The sequence below is a fragment of the Erinaceus europaeus genome, chromosome 1 (genome assembly GCF_950295315.1).
Source record: "Erinaceus europaeus chromosome 1, mEriEur2.1, whole genome shotgun sequence".
Classification (NCBI taxonomy): domain Eukaryota; kingdom Metazoa; phylum Chordata; class Mammalia; order Eulipotyphla; family Erinaceidae; genus Erinaceus; species Erinaceus europaeus.
In genome coordinates, this window is record NC_080162.1 from 141,042,392 (window position 1) to 141,066,766 (window position 24,375).

The following is a 24,375-nucleotide window of genomic DNA, read 5'->3' on the forward strand; positions in this document are numbered from 1 at the left end:
TTATTATAACTTGAAATGTGTTTTTAAAGAACAAGACAGGGGCCAGGTGTTTATGCACCTAGTTAGGCACACACATCACAATGTGCAAGGACCCAGTTCAAACCCCTGTACACATCTATAGGCGGAAGCTTCATGAGTGTGAAGCAAGTTTTCAGGTGTCTCTCTGACCCTCTCCCTCTTTATCTCTCTCTTTCCTCTCAATTTCTCTGAGAGAGAGAGAGAGAGAGAGAGATGAGAGAGAAAGAGAGAGAAAGAGAGAGAGAAAGAAAACCTTGCATCTTCCTCTTGAACCTTCCTTTCCAGCCTGAGAAAAGGTGGTAGGATTGTTGACTACTTCTCACCTTGGCATTTCTGCAAGTTCCTTAATGATCTTTTCTGAAGGCAAGGAAGCATTTGTAATCTGCATTTACTTGATGTAAGTAAAACAATCAAACCCCGGCCCAAGTGGATTCCATTGCATTTCAGCGCAGATAAGTAGGGTTCCCCACAGTCTCACAAGTTCCCTCTTGTGAGCTGGGTGAATAACAGCCATTATTTAAGGTCCTAAATGAGTTTAAATGCCATAGCCAAGAAGCATCCCTGTGACCATTCTGCCTCCACAGGGGAATAGCCATTTGGGTTCAATCTGCCCTCTGCTTGTCTCAGACGTCTTTATCAGATGCCATCAAGTTAGTACTAACACATACTAATTGTCACTATGTGGAAAGGAATGGCATTTCCATGCTCACTCAGCAAGCATGCCAGACTCTTTGCTCAGAGGTAGTGAAGGCAGAGCCCTGTCTGGAAACTGCTGGTGTCTGCAGTCATCAAGATGAACATTCAGGGTGAGTGTCTGGAAGGAGCATTGCCCTCAGAGATAATTCTTGATCCTCCTCTGAAAATACAGGATTAAAGTCTTTTCTTCCATTTTGGAAGAAGCTAGTAGGTCTATTTTAGGTATATTCCAAGGGGCCCATGACTTCACTAGTGTTTGCCTGAATTTGAAAGCTAACATGTAGGTGGACCCATGGTATTGTCTGGGGAGATACTGTCATAGCTGGAAAAAGGACTAGAAAGCTGGATCAGGGAAGAGAGTAGCTCCTAAGTAGGGGAAAAGTATATAAATATTGTTAATTGTAAACCCCACAGATTTGACCTGGGGCCCATATTCACCGAAGGAGCATGTGTAACCTCTGCATCCCTATAGGTCTGAGCACGCATTCTGTGGTCACGAGTAGGAACATTCCAGGCTGCACTAATTTCAGGACCCATCTTCCTCTAGTGGTACAATATGTTGCCCAACCTCCCTTTGGTAAATGGAACAGTACCTACCATTGGCTTTTTTGCCTTTATTGAGGGATTAATGCTTTACATTTGACAGTGAAAATGATAGTTTTTATATGTACACCATTTCTCAGTTTTCCACAGTACAACCCCCACTAGGTCATGTTAAGTGAAAAAAGTCAGAAACAGAAGGATGAATATGGGATGATCTCACTCCCAGACATAAGTTGAGAAACAAAATCAGAAGAGAAAACAAGTAGAACCTGAACTGGAGTTGGTATATTCTTCAAGCTCCATCCAAGATGGGCTGAAAATAGTGAAATCACTATTTTGTAGTATTCCATTGTGTATATATACCACTACTTACTCAGCCACTCGTCTGTTGTTGGACACCTGGGTTGCTTCCAGGTTTTGGCTATTACAAATTGTGCTGCCAAGAACATAGGTATACACAAATCTACTTGGATGGATGTATTTGTTTCCTTAGGCTATATCCCCAGGAGAGGAATGTAGGGTCATAGCATAGGTCCATTTCTAGCTTTCTGAGAGTTCTCCAGACTGCTCTCCACAGGGGTTGGACCAATTTACATTCCCAGCAGCAATGCAGGAGGATCCCTTTGACCCCACAACTTCTCCAGCATTTGTTGCTGCTACATTTTCTGATGTAAGACATTCTCACAGTAGTGAAGTGGTATCTCATTGTTGTCTTTATTTGCATTTTTCTGACAATCAAAAACTTGGGGCAGTTTTTCATATGTTTCTCAGCCTTTTGGATCTCTTCTGTGGTGAATATTATGTCCATGTCCTCTCCCCATTTTTGGATGGGGTAATTTGTTTTCTTGTTGTTGAGTTTGGCAAATTCCTTATATATTTTGGTTATAACCTCTTGTCAGATGTATGGTATGTAAAAGTCTTCTCCCATTCTGTGAGGGGTCTCTTAGTTTGGGTAGTGGTTTCTTTTGTTGTGCAGAAGCTTTTTAATTTGATGTAGTCCCATAGGATAATTCTTGCCTTAGTCTTCTTTGTAATGTGTGCACTTAACCAGGTGCACCACATCTGGCCCCAGCCTTAGTCTTCTTTGTAACTGGATTCATTTCATTGAAGATGTCTTTAAAATTTATGCAGAAAAGAGTTCTGCCAATATTTTCCTTTAAGTATCTGATAGTTTCTGGTCTAACATCCAAGTCCTTGATCCACTTGGAATTTACTTGTGTGTTTGGTGAAATATAGTGGTTCAGTTTCATTCTTCTGCATGTTTCAACCCATTTTTTCCAACACTATTTTTTGAAGAGACTCCCCTTTCCCTATGTATTAGTCTGGGCACCTTTATCAAAGATTAGATGTCTGTAGGTGTGGGGGCTTATTTCTGAACTCTCAATTCTATTCCACTGGTCAGTGTGTCTATTCATGTGCCAGTACCAAGCAGTTTTGATGACAATAGTCCTAGAATACAATTTGAGATCTGAGAGTGTGATGCTTCCAGTTCTGTTTTTTCTTCAAAAGATTGTTTTGGCAATTCCAAGTCTTTTCTAGTTCCAGATAAACATTTGTAGGATTTGTTCTATTCTCCTGAAAAATGTCGCTGGGATCTTGATGGTGATAGCATTAAATTTGTAGATGGCTCTGTAGTATATTCATTTTGATGTTGTTAATTTTTCCAACCCATGAACATGGAATGTCTTTCCACTTCTTTGTGTCTTTTCCAATTTCCTTGAGTAATGACTCATGATTTTCAGTATACAAGTCCTTCACTTCTTTTGTTAGGTTTATTCCTAGATATTTTATTGTTTCTGTTGCTATAGTAAAAGGAATTGATTTCTGGATTTCATCTTCTTCTAACTTAGTGTTTGCATAGAGGAATGGCACTGACTTTTGTATGTTAATTTGTAGCCTGACACCTTACTGTATTGCCTGATGATTTCCAAAAGCTTCTTGCTGGATTCTTTAGGTTTCTCTATGTGTACGTACTATCATGTCATCTGCATATAGGGAGAGTTTGACTTCTCTTCTAATCTGTATCCCTTTAATTCCTTGCTCCTCTGCCTGATTGCTATGGCAAGAACTTCCAACACTATGTTGAAAAGTAATTGTGATAGTGGGCAGGCCTGTCTAGTACCTGATCTGAGGGGAAATGCTTCCAGTTTTTCACCATTGAGTATGATGTTGGCTGTAGGTTTGCTATATTCACGACTTCACAATCTTGAGTAATTTTCCATCTATTCCCATTTTTGTAGTGTTTTGATCATAAAAGGATGTTTTATTTTGTCAAAGAGTTTCTCTGCATCTATTGATATGACCATGTGGTTTTTGGTCTTGCTTTTGTTGCTGAGGTGAATTGATTTACATATATTAAACCAACCTTGTATACCTGGGATAAATCCCACTTGGTCATGATGAACAATATTTTTAATATATTGCTGTATCAGGTTGGCTAGATTTTTGTTCAGTATTTTAGCATCTATGTTCATCAGAGATATTGGTCTGTAGTTTTCTTTTTTGCTTGTGTCCCTGTCTGCTTTTGGTATCAGAGTGATGCTGGCTTCATAGAAGCTGCAAGGGAGTATTCCTGTGTCTTTAATCTTCTGGAATCTTTTAAAAGTAGAGATATTAACTCTTCCTTGAAGGTTTTGTAGATTGCATTTATAAAACCATCTGGTTTAAGACTTTTATTCTTGGGAAGGTTTTGATAACTGTTTCAATTTCATTGACTGGGATTGACCTGTTCATATTATCTAGTTCCTCTTTATTTAAGTTTGGAAATTTGTAGATATCTAGGAACTCATCCATTTCTTCCAGGTTCTCAAGCTTGGTGGCATATAGTTGTTCATAGAAGCCTCAATTATATGTTGAATTCCTGCGATGTCTGTTATATCTCCTCTTTCATTTACAATCCAATTTATTTGGGTCTTCTCCCTTTTTTGTTTTGTGAGTCTAGATAAATATTTGTCAATTTGTTCACTCTTTTGAAGAACCAACATTTACTTTCGTTGATCATTTGTATGGTTTTCTTATTTTCAATGTTATTTATTTCTGCTCTAACTTTAGTTATTTCTGTGCTTCTGGTTGCTTTAGGGTTCCTTTGTTCTTCTTCTAGGTCTTTAAGATGTGTAATCAGGCTGTTTATTTGTGCTTTTTCTGGTCTCCTAATGTGTACTTGTATGGCTATGAACTTCCCTCTCAGTACTGCTTTAGCTGTGTTCCAAATATTTTGATAGCTTGTGTCTTCATTTTCATTGAACTCTTGAAACATTTTGATTTCTTCCTTTATTTCCTCTTTGACCCAGTAGTTGTTAAGTGATGTGCTGTTGAGCTTCCAAGTTTGGGGACTATTACTAATCTTTTGTTGATTGTTAAGTGTTAGTTTAATTCCACTGTGGACTGAGAAGATGCTTGGGATGATTTCAATGCTCTTGAATTTGCTGTTGCTGTCTTTGTGGCCTAACATATGGTATATCCTTGAGAATGACCCATGTGGACTTGAGTAGAATGTGCATTCAAGTCTCTTGGGGTGAATGGCTCTGAAAATGTCCACTAGTTCTAGTTTATCTATCTCCTTATTTAGCTCCCTCATTTCTTTTTTGATTTTCTGCCGGGATGATCTGTCAAGTTGAGAGCGTGGGCTGTTGAAGTCCACTACTATGACTGTGTTGCTGTTAATATATTGCTGTAGCTCTTTCAGTAAATGGTTGATATATTTAGATGGCTTCTCATTGGGTGCATAGATGTTAATAATTGCTAAGTCCTCTTGATTGACTGATCCTCTGAGCATTAAATAATATCTTTTTAAAGTTTATTTATTTTAAGGTCTGTCATGTCAGATATGAGAATAGCTGTTCCTGCCATTTTGGGGGAGCCATTGGCTTGTATATTGTTTTCCATCCTTTCACTTTGAGTCTGTGTTTGTCTTGTTGAGTTAGGTGGGTTTCCCGTAGACAGCATATTGTTGGGTTTTGTTTTCTGATCCATCTTCTTACTCTGTGTCTTTTAATAGGTGAATTCAGGTGATTAACATTTATTGGTATCATAGACTGAAGATATTTTAACACCATTCTTAAAGATTTTTAGAGTTTTCTGATATATGACATGTTTATGGTGGTCTGACTGTTTATAGGAGACCTTTTCAAAACTTCTTTCAGGGCAAACTTGGTGATAGTTGATTCTTTCAGCTGTTGCTCATCTGAGAAAGTTTTTATGCCTCCATCTAGTCTGAATGACAGCCTGAATGGATACAGTAGTTTGTAATGTGTATGTGTTTAACCAGGTGTGCCACTGGCTGGCCTTTATTTTTTTCCTAGTCCTTTTTTGTTTGTTTAAAGCAAGCACTTGAAACAGAGCTTGGCAGAGAATAGATATTTAGTTATGTTTACTGTTGGTGAACAAATCACCATCTATAGTTCTGCATATATGAGTAACAGTTCTTGTGAATAGGCTTCTGTCTAGTGCCCTGGGAAGTTAGTCTGGCTCCAAGTTCTCTCCACTTCTACAGTAAAAAAGCAGTACTTGATAATTGGTAGTGTTTTCTGTTATTAATTTTTAGATTTCATGGGCCTGTATTTTGTACTTTAATTACTTATAATTTAATATTGTTTCATTATACTGTAGACCTTCTGATGAAACACATTTAATAAGTTTAAGCTTAATTGTTGGTGTAGAAGTGTAACATATACACAGATAGGTTAAGGGAGATTTCTTCTTTTTAACTCAACTAGATGTTTTTCCTAGAAGCAAAACTTTGAAAATTGCTTCAGAGCAAATGTTCCTCCCTCCAAAACAAAAAAACCCCTAAATTTTGGAATTAAAATTGCAGTTGATGGAAGCCCTTATCATTGTTTTTTATTTTACTTTCACTGCTTTAAATAAGAATGTCTATTGACACCTGGGATATCATTGCTTATTTAACCTTTGAAGTAAAATCTCTTCTTACTGCTGAAGCAAGGCTGCAGGTATCTCTGTCTCTCTCCCTCTCTATCTCCCCTTCCCCTCTTGATTTCTGGTTGTCTCTATCCAATAATAAATAAAGATTATACTGAAAAAAAAAAACTATCTTAAAAAAAGAAAGTTGCATTATACTCACTTACTTAGATTATGAGCTTTCAAAGCCACCTAAATACATACATAGTTAACTAGATCTGCCACATTCCTGCTGCAAAGTGCTTTCTTTCCTTCTCTTCCATTTCCTTTGTTTTTCTCATTAGCAAGACTATGCTTGTACCATAGATTTGCCATCCAGGCTTCTTTGTTTGTTTTCTGCTTGGAGCCCAGTTAATTTTTTCTTTAAATCAATTCATAGTCTCATTTGTTTTAAAACATTTATTTAGGGGGCCAGGTGGTGGTGCAACTGGTTGAGCACACAGGTTACAATGAGCAAGGACCCTGGTCCCTACCTGCAGGGGAAAAGCTTCACAAGTGGTGAAGCAGAGCTGCAGGTGTCTATCTTCCTCTCCCCTCTCAATTTCCGGCTGTCTCTATCAAATAAATAAAGATAAGAAGAAAATTAAGATTATTTATTCATTGTCACCTTAATCTTTTATTTTATTTGTAAAAAGGAAACACTGACAAAACCATAGGGTAAGAGGGGTACAACGCCACACAGTTCCTACCACCAGATCTCCATATCCCATCCCCTCCCCCGATAGCTTTCCTATTCTTTATCCCTCTGGGAGTATGGACCCAAGGTCATTGTGGGATGCAGAAGGTGGAAGGTCTGGCTTCTGAAATTGCTTCCCCACTGAACATGGGTGTTGACAGGTTGATCCATACTCCCAACCTATCTCTCTCTTTCCCTAGTGGGAAAGGGCTCTGGGGAAGCAGAGCTCCTGGACACATTGGTGGGGTTGTCTGTCCAGGGAAGTCTGGTTGGCCTCATGGTAGCATCTGGATCCTGGTGACTGAAAAGAGAGTTAACATACAAAGCCAAACAAGTTGTTGACTAATCATGAACCTAAAGGCTGGAGTACTACAGATGAAGAGTTGGGGGGGTTGTGTAGATAGCTAGTAGGCATATATTAGTTATAGTCCAAAGGCCTGTGGCTATACTAGTTTTTGTTTGTTTGTTTGTTTTGTTTTTCCCTGACCCTGAAATCTGATATGCAGGTGTATCCAAGTTATTATCTGGGGAGATGATGTCACGGCTAGAAAAAGACCAGAAAGCTGGATCAGGGAAGAGAATAGCTCCCAAATAGGGGAAAGGTGTATAAATATTGTTGACTGTAAACCCCATCAGTTTGATGTGATCTGGGGCCAATATTCAGCTTAGGAGCCTATGTGACCTCTGTATCCCTGTAGATCCGAGCTCACATTCTGCTGGGTCAGAGAGACACTCAAGCAAGAAATTCAAATGTTCCTTGAAACAAAATGAAAATGAAGACACAAGGTATTAGAATATTTGGGACACAGCTAAAACAGTACTAAAGATTATTTATTTATGTAATTATTTATTTTGAGGCAGGAATTAAACTTGGAACCTCATGTTCATAGGTCCAATGCCTTCCATTGAGCCATCTCCCAGATCATGACTGTATGTCTTAAAGCATTACTTGTATGACTTAAAATGTCACTCCCCCCCCCCCAAACAAGCAAACAAACAAACAGACAGCAATAAAAAAAAAAGCTTTGGTCTTTAGTCTGATAGTTCCAAAGACTCAACCATCTCCTAGGTGAGAGTATGAAACTGGTCCTCTTAGTCATCCTCTAGCACTTAACTACAAGTTTCTCTTCCACTGCATCTTTCATCAGAAACAAGTTGATTTCCCCAGTATTACCCACCCCCCCCACAGAATGAAACAAATGTAAAATATTTCTTCTGTGTTTACAAAACCAAAAACTTGCCAAGAGAAATTTTTTTTTCCCAGAATTAAATTAAGCTCTTTGAGTTTGCAGAAGCCCAAATAAGTTAAAGCTAATCTGAAGAAAAACTCTTAGAACAGGTTCCAGGAATGTGGGACTGCGCTAATTTTTCTGCTCTTGAAAAGACAAGTATGGACTCAAGTGGCTGAGTGCTGAATAAACCAGGCACAGTACTGCTGAGCAGACCTATGACGTCAGTGCCAACAGATTGCTAATCCACAGGTAGGGAGTTTGGCTGCAAGAGAACACGTAGCTCCTCTGTGTGGCTCTTAAATCTACTGAATGCATCCTCTGGTCCTAGATGCTGTGGTTTTACAAAGTGCATTAACAGGGGGCCAGGAAGTGGTGCATCCGGATAAGCACACAAACTATAGTCCACAAGGACCCAGGTTCAAGCCCCTAGTCCCCACCAGCAGGGGGGAAAGCTTCACAAGTGGTGAAGCAGGGCTGCAGGTGTCTCTCTATATTTCTTCCTCTCTACTCTCCCTCCCCTCTCAGTTTCTCTCTGTTTCTATCCAATAATAAATAAGTTAAATTAAAATTTAAAAAAGATACAGAGAGCAGTAACAGTCCTCTCTTTAGGACAAACAATCTCCTGAACAAAAAAAGATCAATTTCTAGATAATATCTAGGTCCGTGCACAATTGAAGGATGGTCTGTAAAGAAGACTAATCACATGAGTAATTCAAATCACAGTGAGTGCCCAAAGCATATTAGAATAGCCAGTGGCTTTCCCCACCTACACCCAAACTCCCCGCACATGTAACAAAGCTTACCCGCCTGTGACTGCTTACAGTTACAGACCTGTGATTTTGCAGCTGATGGCACCTGGCAAAGCTAAAATGGAGGTAAAAAATTTTTTTAAAGAATTTTTTTTTGCCATGTAGGCTTTTTTTTTTTTTTTTTTTGCCAGAGCACTGCTCAACTCTGGCTTATGGTGTTGTGGGAGATTGAACCTGGGACTTTGGAGTCTCAGGAATGAGAGCCTCTTTTCATAGCCATACACTATCTACCCTCCGCCCCAGGCTTTTAAAAATTATTGTATTTATTTTATATTGATTATATATTTATTTGTTATTATATTTATTCAATAGAGACAGCCAGAAATTGAGAGAGAAGGGGATGAGAGGGAGAGAGACAGAGAGACACCTGCAGACCTGCTTCACCTCTTGTGAAGCTTTCCCCTGCAGGTGGGACCAGGGGCTTGAACCTGTGTCCATGTGCATTGTAATATATGCACTCAGCCAGGTGTGTCACTACCAGCCCAATAGGTGTTAATTTTAAAGGAACCCAAGTAGTTTAAGAAATTGGATTTGATCCTCAAAGTCAGTGAAAGATAATCCAAAGGAAGTATCACATATAGATCTTGTATTATGGCAGGGCCCCACATCAGTTACCAAGAAGTAGTTTTGCTGGTTTGAATCTAATTAGTCTGCAACTAAAAAATAGAGTAGGATGTGCTTGGAAAGTATTTTTGACATTGAGGGTTGATAGAGGTGGGCAAGAATCATTGAGAGAGAACTGTACTATGTCTTTTTTAAAAAATTATTATCTTTATTTATTTATTTGATAGAGACAGCCAGAAATTGAGAGGGAAGGGGGAGATAGAGAGACAGAGAGATACCTGCAGCCCTGCTTCACCATTTGTGAAGCTTCACCCCTGCAAGTGGGGACCAGGGACTTGAACCCAAGTCCTTATACATTATAACATGTACTTTCAACCAGGCACACCACTACCCATCCCTTATGCTATGTCTTGTCATAGAACTACAATTCTCAAGATTCTAATCTTGGTTTAAGTACTGTCATTTGGGGAAGAGTTCAGTTTTCTTTTGTGAATTAGAGTTGACTGCAGAGGGAGTATTATAGTAGTTTCTGAAACTATCATCTGGGATGGAAAGATGTTGGTATACAGTAGTCCTATTTGCAAGTCTGAGAGCATTGTCCACTTGGGCAGGAACTTCTCACCCTATATGCTTGTTTTTTTATTATTTTTAATTTTTTTCACCACTCCCATCACCAGAGGTCTATGTCCCATCCCCACCCCCCATAGATAATCACTGTAATTCTCCCACAGTCTTTGAAAATAGGCTAATTATATATTGCATTTGTATGTTCAATTGCCTATATTCTACATATGAGTGAAATCTTTATTTGTCCTTCTCCTTCTTGCTTCATGGAGTATAATCTTCTCCAGTTCCATCCACTTTATTCCATAGGACACAATATCACCCCTTTTTATTGCTGCATAATACTCTGTTGAGTATATGTCCCATAACTTTTTAATCCAGTTATCTGTCAAAGGGCATTTTGGTTGTTTCCAAGTTTTTGCTATTGTGAATAAAACTGCTATAAACATAGGGGTGCATATATTCCTTCAGTCAGTGTTATTATATCTTTTGGGTATATGCCTACTAGTGGAATTGCTGGATCATATGGCATTTCCATCTGTATTTGTTTAAGGATTCTTCATACCATTCTCCATAGTGGTTGTACCAGTTTGTATTCCCACCAGCAGAGTTCTTCTCTCTCTACATCCTCTACAACACTTATCTACTCTAGTTTTTATTGATGGAGCCCATTCTCACAGGTGTGAGGTGGAATCTCAGTGTGGTTTTAATTTTCATTTCTCTGGTGATGCGTGAACTAGAACATTCTCACCTATATCTGTGGGTCATGTCTATTCTTTAGAGAACCATCTAGTCATATCTTTTGCCCACTTTTTAATCAGGCTGTTCACCCTATATATTGTCCTTTTTTTAATTCACATTTACTTCCAATAATATCATCATAGGTAATCAAAAGGATTATACAGAACATGATCACTTGGTGCATTATCTACCATGAGTTACTGACTATATAGCATCATACCTATCTTAATTCATTCAACTGTCAAAAAGTGCCAAGTATGGTTTTTAATATAGTTGAAATATATTATAGTTTGAAATGCCAAATAAGTAAATTGAAGTGAAATCTCATTAAGTACTTGAGGATCAAATCTCCTTGGCTATTGACATAAACTAAAATTTAAGTCCATTAAGGTTGGTTTCAGTTTGGAACTAGTAGTTGTGCGTGTGCCCACATACATTGACACACAGAACACAGTCTACCATCAGTTTGAAGTCAAGATTATCAGCTAGGACTAGTATTATTAAAGAGAAAATCAAATAGAAAAACAAAAGCTATATACACAGCGATTGGTCATACTATAAAATGCTTTGGTTCTAGGTTTATTGTCAATGCAATTGAAAGCTGTTAACACTCATTTCTGTAATTCCTTCTTTAGAAACAAAAGGGTAAAATAAATAAAACATTAGTTTTTATCTAAAGGAAAAGCTCTAAGAAAAATGTCATCTTAAATGGTAGCTGTTACAGTATTAGACTCAACCATGATTAATATATATTCATAATGTAATTAGCAATTTCAGCCTAAATGATTGTGAAGATAGAGTCTGTGAGTCACAGGTACTGTCTTCACAACCCCAGCTATCGTTATTCTGGATTATATATGGGAAGATACTCATTTGAAAGGGTCTAGACTACAGAAATCAAAGGACTCTGGCCTTGTTTGTAGATACATTATGGCTCCAGTTCCAGCCTAGCCCTTAGAAGTTATGTGGCCTGTGGGGAAGAGAAGTAATTCACTCCTGTTTCCTCTTGTGCAACGTGAGAATAATATATATATATATTTTCAAGTGACTGATGAGAATGAGCTAAGGTGAAGTATATATATTTAACACCCACTCAGCTCTTAGAAACTGGTGATTGCTGCTATTATTTGCTTTCTGGTCAGGTCCAAATGGTACAAATATGTTCAGTGCCTCTAAAATCAGCTCAAGTGTCAACACATTTAAGGAAACCGAGATTCCCTCTGAGTTGGGAAAAATGTTAGGGAGAAAATAATGAACTCATTACAGCTCTTATGAGTCATTCAGCTTTTATGGTGTTTCTTCTTTGATTTTGAAAAACAAACAAGTCTCAGAACTGACTTGGACCAGGATTTATTTATTCCACTTGATTCAAGTCTGAACCAATACTCTTAAAGGAGCTTCCATGGGAGTCAGGCAGTAGTGCAATAGGTTAAGCACAGGTGGCGCAAAGCACAAGGACTGGCGTAAGGGTCCTGGTTCGAGTCCCCGGCTCCCCACCTGCAGGGGGTCCCTTCACAGGCAGTGAAGCAGGTAGGTCTGCAGGTGTCTATCTTTCATTCCCCTTCTCTGTCTTCCCCTCCTCTCTCCATTTCTCTCTGTCCTATCCAACAACAACGACATCAATAACAACAACTACATAACTACAACAATAAAACAACAAGGGCAACAAAAGGGAATAAATAAATAAATATTTTTTAAAAGGACCCTCCACTGTTTCCTAATCCAATTTGGCCTTTGCAGACACAGAGAAAACTCATGTCTGTATGGTAGGTGGGCTAGAGGGAAAGTGAGAATTTTTTTTTTTTCAGGTAGCAGGGCTGAAGTCTCAGATATTATGAGGATACACACATTTAGAGATGTTCTTCAAAGCCTTGGTGAGAGGAGAGTGGAAATTAAATTCAGATCATTAGAAACGGATAGGGTGACTGCCAGAGGCTGGCAAAGGGGGGAAGTCAGAGAATAGGGGTTAGTGTTTAATGGGCAGTAAAGTTTCAGTTGAGGAAGATGACAGCATCCCAGATGTGAACACTGATAGTTTCTCAACAGTGTCAATGTGCTTACACCACCAAATTGTACACTTCAAGATGGCAAAAACTGTGGCTTTTATATTGTGTCTTTTAAGACAATTAAAAAAAAATCAACTAATCAAAAAATAGAAATAAATCCAGGGGCCAGGAGATGGAGTATGCTGTTGAACGCACATGTTACCATGTAGGAGGATCCAGCTTCAAGCTCGCAGGCCCCACCTTCAGGGAGGAATTTTCTTTAGCACTGAAGCAGCAATGCAGATGTGTTTCTTCCTCTCTCCCTCTCTATGTCCCCCTATCCTCTCAATTTCTTTCTATCCCATCCATTTAAAGAGGGAAAGGTGACCACTAAGAGTGGTGGATTCATTGTGCAGATATCAAGCCCTAGTGAAAACCTTGGTGGCGATAAAAACAAAAACAATATGTGAAACATTAATTCCCCAATAAAAAATAAAATAAATAAATAAATAGAGAAAGGAAGAGATACAAAAACCTGCAGAAAAATAAAAGAAAAAATAATAAATGAAAGAGAGAGAGACAGGGAGAAAGAGAGAGATTCAGATCCATGTATCTCTCTCATACCGTCCTCAAGCCTTCTCTGTTAAGATGTTGGATGTGTGGTATCCTGGGCAACTGTTTCTTTTCACTTCTGGGCAGAGATGGTTTATTATTATTATTATTTTTAAATAATTTTTCATTATCTTTATTTACTGGATAGAGACAGACAGAAATTGAAAGGAAAGACAGTGACAGAGAAGGATAGAGACAGAAAGACACTTGCAACAATGCTTCACCACTTTTAAAACTTTCCCTTTGCAGGTGGGGACCAGGGGCTCGAACCCGGGTCCATTGTAATGTACACTCAACCAGGAACACCATTGCCTGCCCCCAAGAGATGCTTTGCATCACATGTTTCTTCACCTAGTTTAAGATGTGCCCACATTCCCTTACATAAATCATATTCTGCAGAAAGATACAATAGTCTAGGTGACTCTATTTTCTTTTTTCTTTTCTTTTTTTTTTTTTATTTTTATTTTCAGAGCACTGCTCAGCTCTGGCTGATGGGGGTGTGGGAGATTGAGCCTCAGCTTGAGAGTCTCTTTGCATAACCATTATGCTGTCTACACCCACCACTTTACTGGAGGCAACCAACCCTGGTAGGTAACTTTTAAGACTACAGCATTGTTATTCTTCTGGACATTAAAAACATGTCACTTTTGAACAAGTGCCTATTGCAGTTTCTCTATCTTAGTCACATCCTGGATTTATTTGATGAAAACATGTTTCATCTATACCAGTTGGGCAATTTTTTGCTCATTGAATTTATCAGCAAATCCTTCAAAAGAGCCTACATTTTAAAAAGATATTTATTATGTACTTTAATTTGTTTTTTTAATCTTATTTATTTATTCTATTGATTAGAGACCAAGAGAAATCAAAGGGGGAAGAAGGAAAGGGGGGGAGGGAGAAAGAGAGACACCTGTAGTACTGCTTCAGTTTATCCCAGTGCAGGTGGAGACCCAGGTCTTGAACCAGGTCTTTGTGCATGATAACATGTACACTCAACCAGGCATATCACTGTCTGACCCCAAAGAGAAATCCATCTTCTCTTTCTCTACCATCCTCTCTCTCTCTCTCTCTCCTTCTCCTCTCCCTCTCTCCCCTCTCCTACACACACACACACACACACACACACACACACACACACACACACACCACTTATGGTAGTGCTGGATATTGAACCTGGGGCCATGCTGCCTCAGGCATGAAAATCTTTTTGCAGAACCATTGTGCTATCTCCCCAACCTGCCTGTATGCCATCTTTCCTTCCTTCTTCTTTCCTTCCTTCCTTCCTTCCTTCCTTCCTTCCTTCCTTCCTTCCTTCCTTCCTTCCTTCTCCTTCCTTCCTTCCTTCTTACTCCTCCCTCCCTTCCTTCTAGTCTTTCTTTCTTCTATTTCTCCCTTTGAGAAATAGAACATCACTGTTGCATATGCACTATCTTAGAGCATATTTCTAGGCTGTGATGTATGCAGATTACTTTACCAAAAAACATCATGAGCTATTTTTGGCATTCCAGAATCATTATTTCACTAGTCCAGACAGAATCCACACTTTTCAGAAGAGAAGCAATTTTGATATTAATTATCCCATTTCTTTTCATCTTCAACAATATATACAAAAAATAATTAGAAGGGGGGCAGTTGTAATTTTCCAAGCATGCTAAGCTTAATTAAAATGAAGGAATTAGCAGTTCCTTTGACAGCTTTCCAGAATCACAATCAGTTTGAAGAAAACTCAATTGACCTAAGTCTGAATTTTAAAACACATTAACAGACCACTGTTAATGAAAAAATATAATAAAGATAACAAAAGGATTCACCATCCTCCTTTCCATAGCAATTAAAATAGAATCAAACTCAGTAATTTTTGTGCAGATTAACTTGCCAGAAACACATAGAAAATATTTGTACATTCATGTGTGCTTAACATGAAACACTGGCATTACTTTCCTGTCACTCCCTGCCTGATAACTTCTTTTTTTTTTAAGATTTTATTTATTTATTAATGAGAAAGATAGGAGAGAGAGAGAGAGAGAGAACTAGACATCACTCTGGTACATGTGCTGTCAGGGATTGAACTCAGGACCTCATGCTTGAGAGTCTAGTGCCTTAGCCACTACACCACCTCCCGGACCACAATAGCTCTTATTTTCTAGAAGAACTATCTTTTGAGCTTTCCTTCTTTGTGGCTCCTCCAGGATATAGACCTGCTTTTTTTGCTTCCTTTATTTTTTCTTTCTTTCTTTCATCTTTTTAAAAGTTTTTTTTAATCTTTATTTATTTATTGGATAGAGACAGCCAGAAATCGAGAGGAAAGGAGGTGATAGGGAGTGAGACAGAGAGACACCTGCAACCCTGCTTCACCACTTGTGAAGCTTTCCCCCTGCAGGTGGGGACCAGAGGCTCAAATCCGGGTCCTTGAACACTGTAATGAGTGCACTTAACCAGGTGCACCACCACCTGACCCTCTTCCTTTTTTTTTTTTTAACTAGTGATTTAATAATGAGTGACAAAATTGTGGGATAAGAGGGGTACAGTTCCATGTCCCATCCCCTCCATTGGAAGCTTCCCTATTCTTTATTCCTCTGGGAATGTGGACCAAAAATTCTTTATAGGTTGCATAAAGTGGAAGGTCTGGCTTCTGTAATTGCTTCTCTGCAGAGCATTGACAGGTCAATCCATACTCCCAGCTTGTTCCTATCTTTCACTGGTGGGGTAAGGCTGTGGGGAGGTAGGGTTCCAGGACTCATTGGTGAGGTCATCTGCCTAGAGAAGTCAGGTTCACGTCACAGTAGCATCTGTAACTTGGTGACTGAAAAGCATTAAGACAGAAAACAGAATAAATTGTTTAATGATCAGGAACCTAAAAGTAAGAATAAAACACATGAGGTTTGGGGGCTCCATTTTGAAAAAAGCTAGTAGGTCTATTTTAGGCATAATCCAAGGGGCCCACAGTTTAACTATTTTTTGCCTGAGCCTGAAAGCTAACATGCAGGTGGGCTAAAAGTAATGTCTGGGGAGATGGTGTCACAGTTGGGAACAGGACTAGAATACTGTAACAGGGCAGAGAGTAGCTCCCAAATATGAGAAAATATAAAAATATTGTTAACTGTAACCACCATCAATCTGACCTAGGGCCCATGTCTATTCATAGTTAGCACAGAAGCCTCTGCATCTTTGTTTCCATTCTATGTGGCTCCCAAAGTTTGTCTTCCTTTTGAAGGACTTTGCAGTGACCCACCAATTCCCAGGATCCATGACAAACTGAACTGACTGTCTCTACTAGCCAACTAGCCAGCTGCTCTGTAGGGTGCTGTGATTTTTATCTATAAGCTGTTAATATACCACAGTAGTTTATTGTTTAATTTTCAGGATAACATTGTGGTTAAACAATGGCCTTTGGCATAGAACTTCCAGACTCAAGTGACAGGCTGGACTATGAACAGCCACACAAGCAGCTTGACTTCCTCATAGAAGGAGAATGTCAATAGCTACCTCAGACGAAAGACAACTACTGGACTTTCACAAATATTCAGACTCACTAGCATGTGGACTCTTTGACTAATGTATGGAATCTAGAAAACTGAAACATTTGAACTAGTGGGAAAAAAAGAAAAAAACAGAAGCAAACTGACTCCAAGAATTTTTGAGATCTCTAGTACTTATTGTTAGGTAGATGGTGGAACAGTATTTTGGTTGTGGGTGCAATGGGAAACTGTACTCTGTAACATTACTGGTAATCACAATAAATAAATAAATAAATAAATAAATAAATAAATAGCTACCTCAGAGAACAGTTGTTAAGTTTAGATAATTTAAAGGCTTGACACTCAGAAAGGTTTTAAATCATGAGAATTAGTATTGCAAGAGTATTTATATCTTAAAGTAAGATTATGGCTAAGTTCTTACTCTAAGTCATGGACATTTCAGGGTGGAATCCCAGGCTAGGGGACAAAAAGGGGTGTTGGAGGAGGTGGTTCGCAGCTCTCACCATGTAGGTAGCTGTCTGATCCTCTGCATTTTTGTGTTCATACAAGAGAGGAACTCTTTCAGGAATTGGTAGTTGTCATAAGACCTCAGTGACAGTTGGGTATTTTCCTTTTTAAATTTTTTTTAAAATTTTTTATTTAAGAAAGGTTTAATGAACAAAAACATAAGGTAGGAGGGGTACAACTCCACACAATTCCCACCACCCAACCTTTTTGAATTTTTTAAAAAATATATTTCTTACTGGATAGAGACAAAGAGAAATGGAGAGGGGCAGGGTTATGAGAAAAGCATAATGTTATGCAGGTCCAGTCCCCTGTACCACCACCAGCCAGAGCTCTGGTATAAATTAAATAAACAAGATTATTAAAATTTTAATAAGAATATTTGAAGCCCATAAAAGAAAAATGAGAAAAGGAAAGAACATTAAACTGTTGAGATAAATAAGTAAATTTGTAAAAGCAAAAAGAAAAAATATTAAAAAGAATACAAAGAACCAAAAAATAGTGGTCCGGGAGGAGGCGCAGTAAATAAAGCATTGGGCTCTCAGGTATGAGGTCCTGAATTCAGTCCCTAGCAACACATGTACCAGAGTGATGTCTGGTTCTTTCTCTCTCTTTCCTATCTTTCTCATAAATAAATAAAATATTTAAAAAATATTACTTAAAAAAAAACACCCCAAAGCGGGTTAAGCGCAGGTGGTGGCACAAAGCGCAAGGTCCGGCGTAAGGATCCCAGTTCAAGCCCCTGGCTCTCCACCTGCAGGGAAGTCGCTTCACAGATGGTGAAGCAGGTCTGCAGGTGTCTGTCTTTCTCTCCCCCTCTCTGTCTTCCCCTCCTCTCTCCATTTCTCTCTGTCCTACCCAACAACAACAACATCAAGAATAACTACAACAATAAAACAAGGACAACAAAAGGGAATAAATAAATAAATATTTTTAAAAAACCAAAAAATGAAAGTTCATATTCTACTTCAGCAATCACAGAATTATAAATTAAAATAACCAAGTACCATGTTTTGAATATCAATTTGAGAGAAGAAGAATTCATGCACTGTTATTGGGAATACAAGTTGCTGTAAACTTTCTGGAAGCAATTTACAAAATTAATTAAAAACTTAAAAAAATCCATTTTGCCTGTTAGTTTTACTTTTGAGCATACATGTCCATTGTGCATAAATGTTTAGCCGCAAAATTAATTGAAGTCATATAGGTAAGAAAATGCTACTTAAGTTTGCAAAACATTGAATACCACCTAGATGACAATAAGAGCAAACTAAATTATAATCCAATGTGATATTCTTTGGTCATTAAAAGTCTTTTACACTAGTTAATTTATTGAGAAAGATGCTTAGGTTGTACTAATGGAGGAGGGAGAGCAAATTAAATATACTGATTACAACACTGTATAAAAATAATTATGCATTATGCATAAAGGGAGCTGCATGCTAAGCTGGAGAAATGAAAATAGTCACTGATTAAAACCAGATCCTACATTCTGTTTTAGAAAAGGTAAAATAAAGTATGCAAAGTGCATTTTTATTTTTTAAGAAAATATTTTATTCATTTATTAATGTGAGAGAGGGAGGGAGGGAAAAAGAGCGAGAGAAACAAAGTCCTAGGGACCGACGGTGGCACACCTGGTTGAATGCACATATCACAGTGTATAAGGACCAGGGTTCGAGCCCCCAGTCCCCACCTGCAGGGGGAAAAATTTCCAAGTGGTGAAGCAGTACTTGAGGTATTTTTTCTGTCTCACTCCTTGTCTATCATTCCCTTCCCTTTCAATCTGACTGTCTATTCTCTATCCAATAAATAATAAATAAATAAAAATAATACCCAAAAAATTAGATAGATAAGCACAGCAGTACTTTGGTCGAACTTCCAATTCTTGCTCTACTGTACCACATCACCCAGGGCTGCACAGATGCAGTTCCAGTTCTTGTTTGTAGGTGAGTTGTTTATGATTATGATTGGTGCTTTTCATGTTTATGGTCTCTGATTCTTCTATGGGGAACATACAGACTTCCATATTAAAATGTGTCTGCTTAGTTAAGATGTAAGGAGACGTGACTTTGCTTTAAAGTTTCCCTGGAGAAACCAGTAGAAATGTGAACAGGCAGTTTGTAAGGAGATGACTGGTTGGCTGTTCTGGATATGAAGAGATGCTTGAACTCATAAGTGGTGGGAGAAATGAAAACACTACATCAGTAGAAGACCAGCTTCAGCCCACTAGGTTAGCAAAGAAAAAGTCAAAAATTTGGTGAGGAAGAGAGGAAATAGCACTCTGGTGGAAGTTTGAACTCATACAACCCATTCTAGAGAGCTTAGAGGGCCTTTTTGGAGAGCACATTAAATAAGGTTTTTTTTTTTTTTTTTTTTTAATCAGCCATCAGCCAGGGTCCCTGTAGTAAAAGAGAGTGTGTGTGTTTTAGCAAAAACCAAACTGACTATATTTTATTATGAATTGTTACATATTTATTTTTATTATTATGGACTTTGTTTTATTCTTACTTATATTATAACTAGGCAGCCTACCTCTAATCCACACAAAGTGAGGAATATTCATAAGAGAAAGTATTTAGGGACCAGGCAGTGGCATACCCAGTTAAGCGCACATATTACTAAGTGCAGTAACCCAGGTTCAAGCCCCTGCTCCCTACCTGCAGGGAGGATGCTTCACAAGTAGTGAAACAGGTCTGCAGGTGTCTCACTTTCTCTGTCTCCCCTCTCTGCCTCTATCTCCCTACCCTCTCTCTGTCCTGTCTAAATAAATAAACAAATGAATGAATGAATGATTAAAAGGAATAAATGGGGCAGGGGTAAATTGCATAATAGTTATGCAAACAGACTGTCATGCCTGAGGCTTTGAAGTCCCAGGTTCAATCCCCTGCACCACTATAAACCTGAGCTGATCAGTGCTCTGGTTAAAAAAAAAAAAAAAAAGGGAATAAATGGCTGCAGGGAGTGAGTGATGGATTCATAGTGCTGGCACCAAGCCCCAGTAATAACCCTTTTGGAAAAAAGAGAGAGAGAGTGAGAGAGAATACTTATAATCTTGGTGAGAGAATATATGGATTTAGATTTTGTGATCAATGATGAGGAAGTGGCCAAAACAGAATTCAAGATGGGACATTTAGGAGAGCAAGCTGCCTAATTTTACAGCATTGCCACAGAGAATTTGCTAGAGACCCAAGAAGCCTCTAAGCCGGGTGTGATATGGGAAGTTCACAAAGTAAAGGAGGAGGAAATGCCCTTTGGGCCAGAAACATAAGGTACTGAAGACAATGAGGGCTTTGTACATTCTGAAAGTCATAAGATCTAGTTCCTATGCAAACTCAGGGAGAAAAATATTCAGAAGCTTTTAAGTATTATTAGAAGAGCATCGACATAGATGTGAGGGGTGGTTGTCTAAGTGACATCATCTCAGCAGAAGTTTGCTTGCACAGAGCTGAGGCAATGTGGATAATAATGATGGACATGGCCAGACTTGGTTTCCATTTTAGCCTTAGTAGGCTTAGAAAAACAATGAAAAGCACAGAATCAGAATTTCAGTTTATGGAAACTTAGAGAGAATGAATATGTGTGATGAAGCTGTCAAGTTGCAAAAGAGTTAGGCAGAAAAAGAAAAACAAGTGGACCTCACCATCATAGGAGCCATGAAGGACACCACCCATGTTCATTTAGTATAGACAGAGGCAGAATTAAAGAAGAGCTATTAAATTAAAGGGAGTGGGGTGGGCAGCACACAGATGGTATTCATACGTGAGGAAGTAAGGAGGCAGCTAACATGAAAGGTGGGCCTACCAGGCTCACTGTGGCAGTGGCTGGGCATGCTAAAGATTTTCTTTTAGTTATTTTTATTAGTGATTTAGGAATGATTAACAAGATTGTAACAAAACAGGGGTACGTGGTCAGGGAGGTGATGCAGTGGTAAAGCATTGGATTCTCAAGCATGAGGTCCCAAATTCAATCCCTGGCAGCACATGTACCAGAGTGATGTCTGATTCATTCTCTCTCCTCCTATCTTTCTCATTAATAAATAAATAAATTCAAAACAGGGGTACAATGTCGCACAATTCACACCACCACCACCACCAGAATTCCATGTTCCATTCCCTCCATTGGAAGTTTCCCTATTCTTTCACCCTCTGGGAGTGTGGACCAAAATTCTTTATGGGGTGCAGTAGGTGGGAGTTCTGGCTTCTATAATTGCTTCTCCATTGAGCATGGACATTGGCTGGTGGATCCATACCCCCAGCCTGTTTCTATCTTTCCCAAGTGGAGCAGGGCTCTGGAGAGGTGAGTTCCAGGACACATTGGTGAGGTTGTCTGCCCAGGGAAGTGAGGATGACATCATGGTAGCATCTGCAACTTGGTGGCTAAAAGACATCTTTATCTTGAAATGTAATTTCTTTCAGGCTGTGGGGGGAGTCAGCATAATGGTTCTGCAAAAGACTCTCATGCCTGAGGCTCCAAAGTCCCAGGTTCAATTCCTAGCACCATAATCAGACAGCTGAGCAGGGCTCTAGCCTCTCTTGTCTCTCTCTCATTAAAATAAAATAACATATTTTTTAAAATAAATATAATCTCTCTTTTATTTATTTGCCTCCAGGATTATCGCTGAGGCTTTATGCTGGCACTATGAATTCACTCCTCCCGGAGGACATTTTCCCCATTTTATCAGATAGGACAGAGAGATATTGCGGGGGGGGGGGGGAGATAGAGGAGGAGAGAGAAGGAAAGACACCTACAAACCTGCTTTGCCAGTTGTGAAGTTTCCCCATTGGAGGTGGGGAGCAGGGGGCTCAAGCTCGGGTCTTCATGTGGGTGCTGTGTGCACTTATTCAGTTGTGCCACCGCCCAGCCCCTTGAAATATAACCCCCATTCTACTTTTAGGACTCTTCTCATGAGGTAAATCTTGCTAAAGACCTACATAGTAGTTTTTTGTTCCCCTGCAATTGGAAGCCAGGGATTCCAGATAAAATTGGAATTTCCCACAAATAACAAGTACTTCAAAAAGAGAAGTAGGGCCCAAGAATTTGCTAAATTTGGCAGCCCTACCCATGGTACCACACAATTTGTAAGAACTAGAACTATGTATACAAGCAAATCAACCCAACTTATTTCAGAAGACAACTAGGCAAACACAGGGATAGTTACTGTGTTTGTGAAAGAGGGTAATGGGGATAAAAACTAAATAAATATTCTATAAGTAAGAAATTTACCCTGAATGGACCAGAGTTGATAGTGAGCCAAGTATCATTAATTCTACTCTCTATAGAAAAGTTTTAAAAAAGGGTTTTTTTTAGACTTTCTTTAATTATTCTGTAATTTCAGTGAAATCTGATGACTCTGATTGACTGATATGGTTTAAGAATAGAGCTGATTATAAACAGCACAGGCTTTTCAGCCCCTCCTCATGCTCTGCTCCTTCTACTCAATATATAGACCACGAGAGAACCTTTATAATTATCTGCTTATGATTTTTAGAACCTATTTTCTCTTTATTCACCATTAGAAAACAATAACAAGTGTAGCATAAAAAGGACATGTTCAGTGACTATATTCTAGCCAGTAGCAGGTTATTATTATTCAAGGTCGGGGGCAGTCAAAAGTTGGCATAACTTAACCTGCATTTTATTATGGTCTACAAAACAATCTTTATGACTCTTTTAGCCAGGTTAACAGGCAAAACAAGTAAATAGTAGGTGACAAGGAAGGCAGGAGGGAAAAAAAGCATGTGACTTATAAATGTAGTTAAAAGTGAAACAAATAAAGAACTTTAGTTCAAAGCATTGCTTCATCAAGATTGACTTTTAATAGAGGTGCATGCTTACTTTCCTACAGGCTAAATGTCAGGAAACACAGAGCTTTGGAGAAAAGGGAAAGCTTTAAATTCTCCTTTTGAATAAGAACCCTTTTGCATATGTCATTGGGAAACTTACAAAACCTACTTCTTTTTAATATTGCAGCTGATTACAAGGAGAGCTTCAACACGATTGGGAACATTGAAGAGATCGCATACAATGCTGTTTCCTTTACCTGGGATGTAAATGAAGAGGCAAAGGTAAGTAAAACTGTAGCAGTAACCAGGTGCTCATGCCTTTTAAATCACCCAACCATTTTCTGCAGGTGGAACTTGTTCAAAAGCCACCATAGGTAGGGGAGCGGGGCAGTTATTAATTTAAATGTAAATAAACCTATTTGTCTTCGCTAGACTCATGTCACGTGCATTCAGTTATGTGTAGGTAACTTGCCTTTGGGGAGCCTCTTGAAAAAAATGCATCAAGTTCACATTCCTCTTACATCCTGCAAGCCCCCATATTACATGTCAGCACATGAGGCTGGCACAAGAGCCTCCAAACCTTTCTACCTGCACTACTGACTCCCAAATACCCTCTTTGACCACCACCTTTCCCAGAGGCAAGAAGATATTCAGAGCTGACTTTTCCAGTGGTCAGTGACTGGTCAGGTCTGTGGGATCCTTCTCACTTCAAGCTTCGTTTGGCTGTGGGAGGTCTGCTTGTCTCCTTAGTGTAGGGACCACTGTGCCCACAAGTAATTTCTCTCAGGTTGAAATAACATTTGTTGTTTGTCTCTGGTGCCAGTATGATTAGAAATGGCATTCATTCATGGTCTGAATGGAAAAAAATATATAGGCACACTGATACCTATATCTTCTATTTACTTATTTATTTATTCCCTTTTGTTGCCCTTGTTGTTTTATTGTTATTGTTGGATAGGACAGAGAAATGGAAAGAGGAGGGGAAGACACAGAGGGGGAGAGAAAGATAGACACCTGCAGACCTGCTTGTGAAGCAAACCCCCTCCCCCATAGGTTGGGAGCTGGGGGCTCGAATTGGGATCCTTATGCCAGTCGGTCCTTGCACTTTGCACCATGCTTGTCCTGCTGCACTACCACCCAACTCCCATATATCTGCTTTCTAAATACAAGTCTCTTTTCTTATTTTTTTTAAATTTTGTATTAGTGATTTAATAATTATCAACAAGACTATAAGAAAACAGGGGTACAATTT

General features: G+C 38.9%; 1 protein-coding gene across 3 annotated transcripts in view; it reads left to right on the forward strand.

The window, feature by feature from the left end:
• GRHL2 (grainyhead like transcription factor 2) overlaps positions 1 to 24,375 on the forward strand; it is a 175,318-nt gene that overhangs the window by 109,026 nt on the left and 41,917 nt on the right. For all 3 annotated transcript variants that reach the window (XM_060196313.1, XM_060196323.1, XM_060196319.1), the window contains exon 8: positions 23,311 to 23,405. In XM_060196313.1, the coding sequence (XP_060052296.1) occupies positions 23,311 to 23,405 (95 nt within the window). The remainder of the gene's footprint in view (positions 1 to 23,310; positions 23,406 to 24,375) is intronic.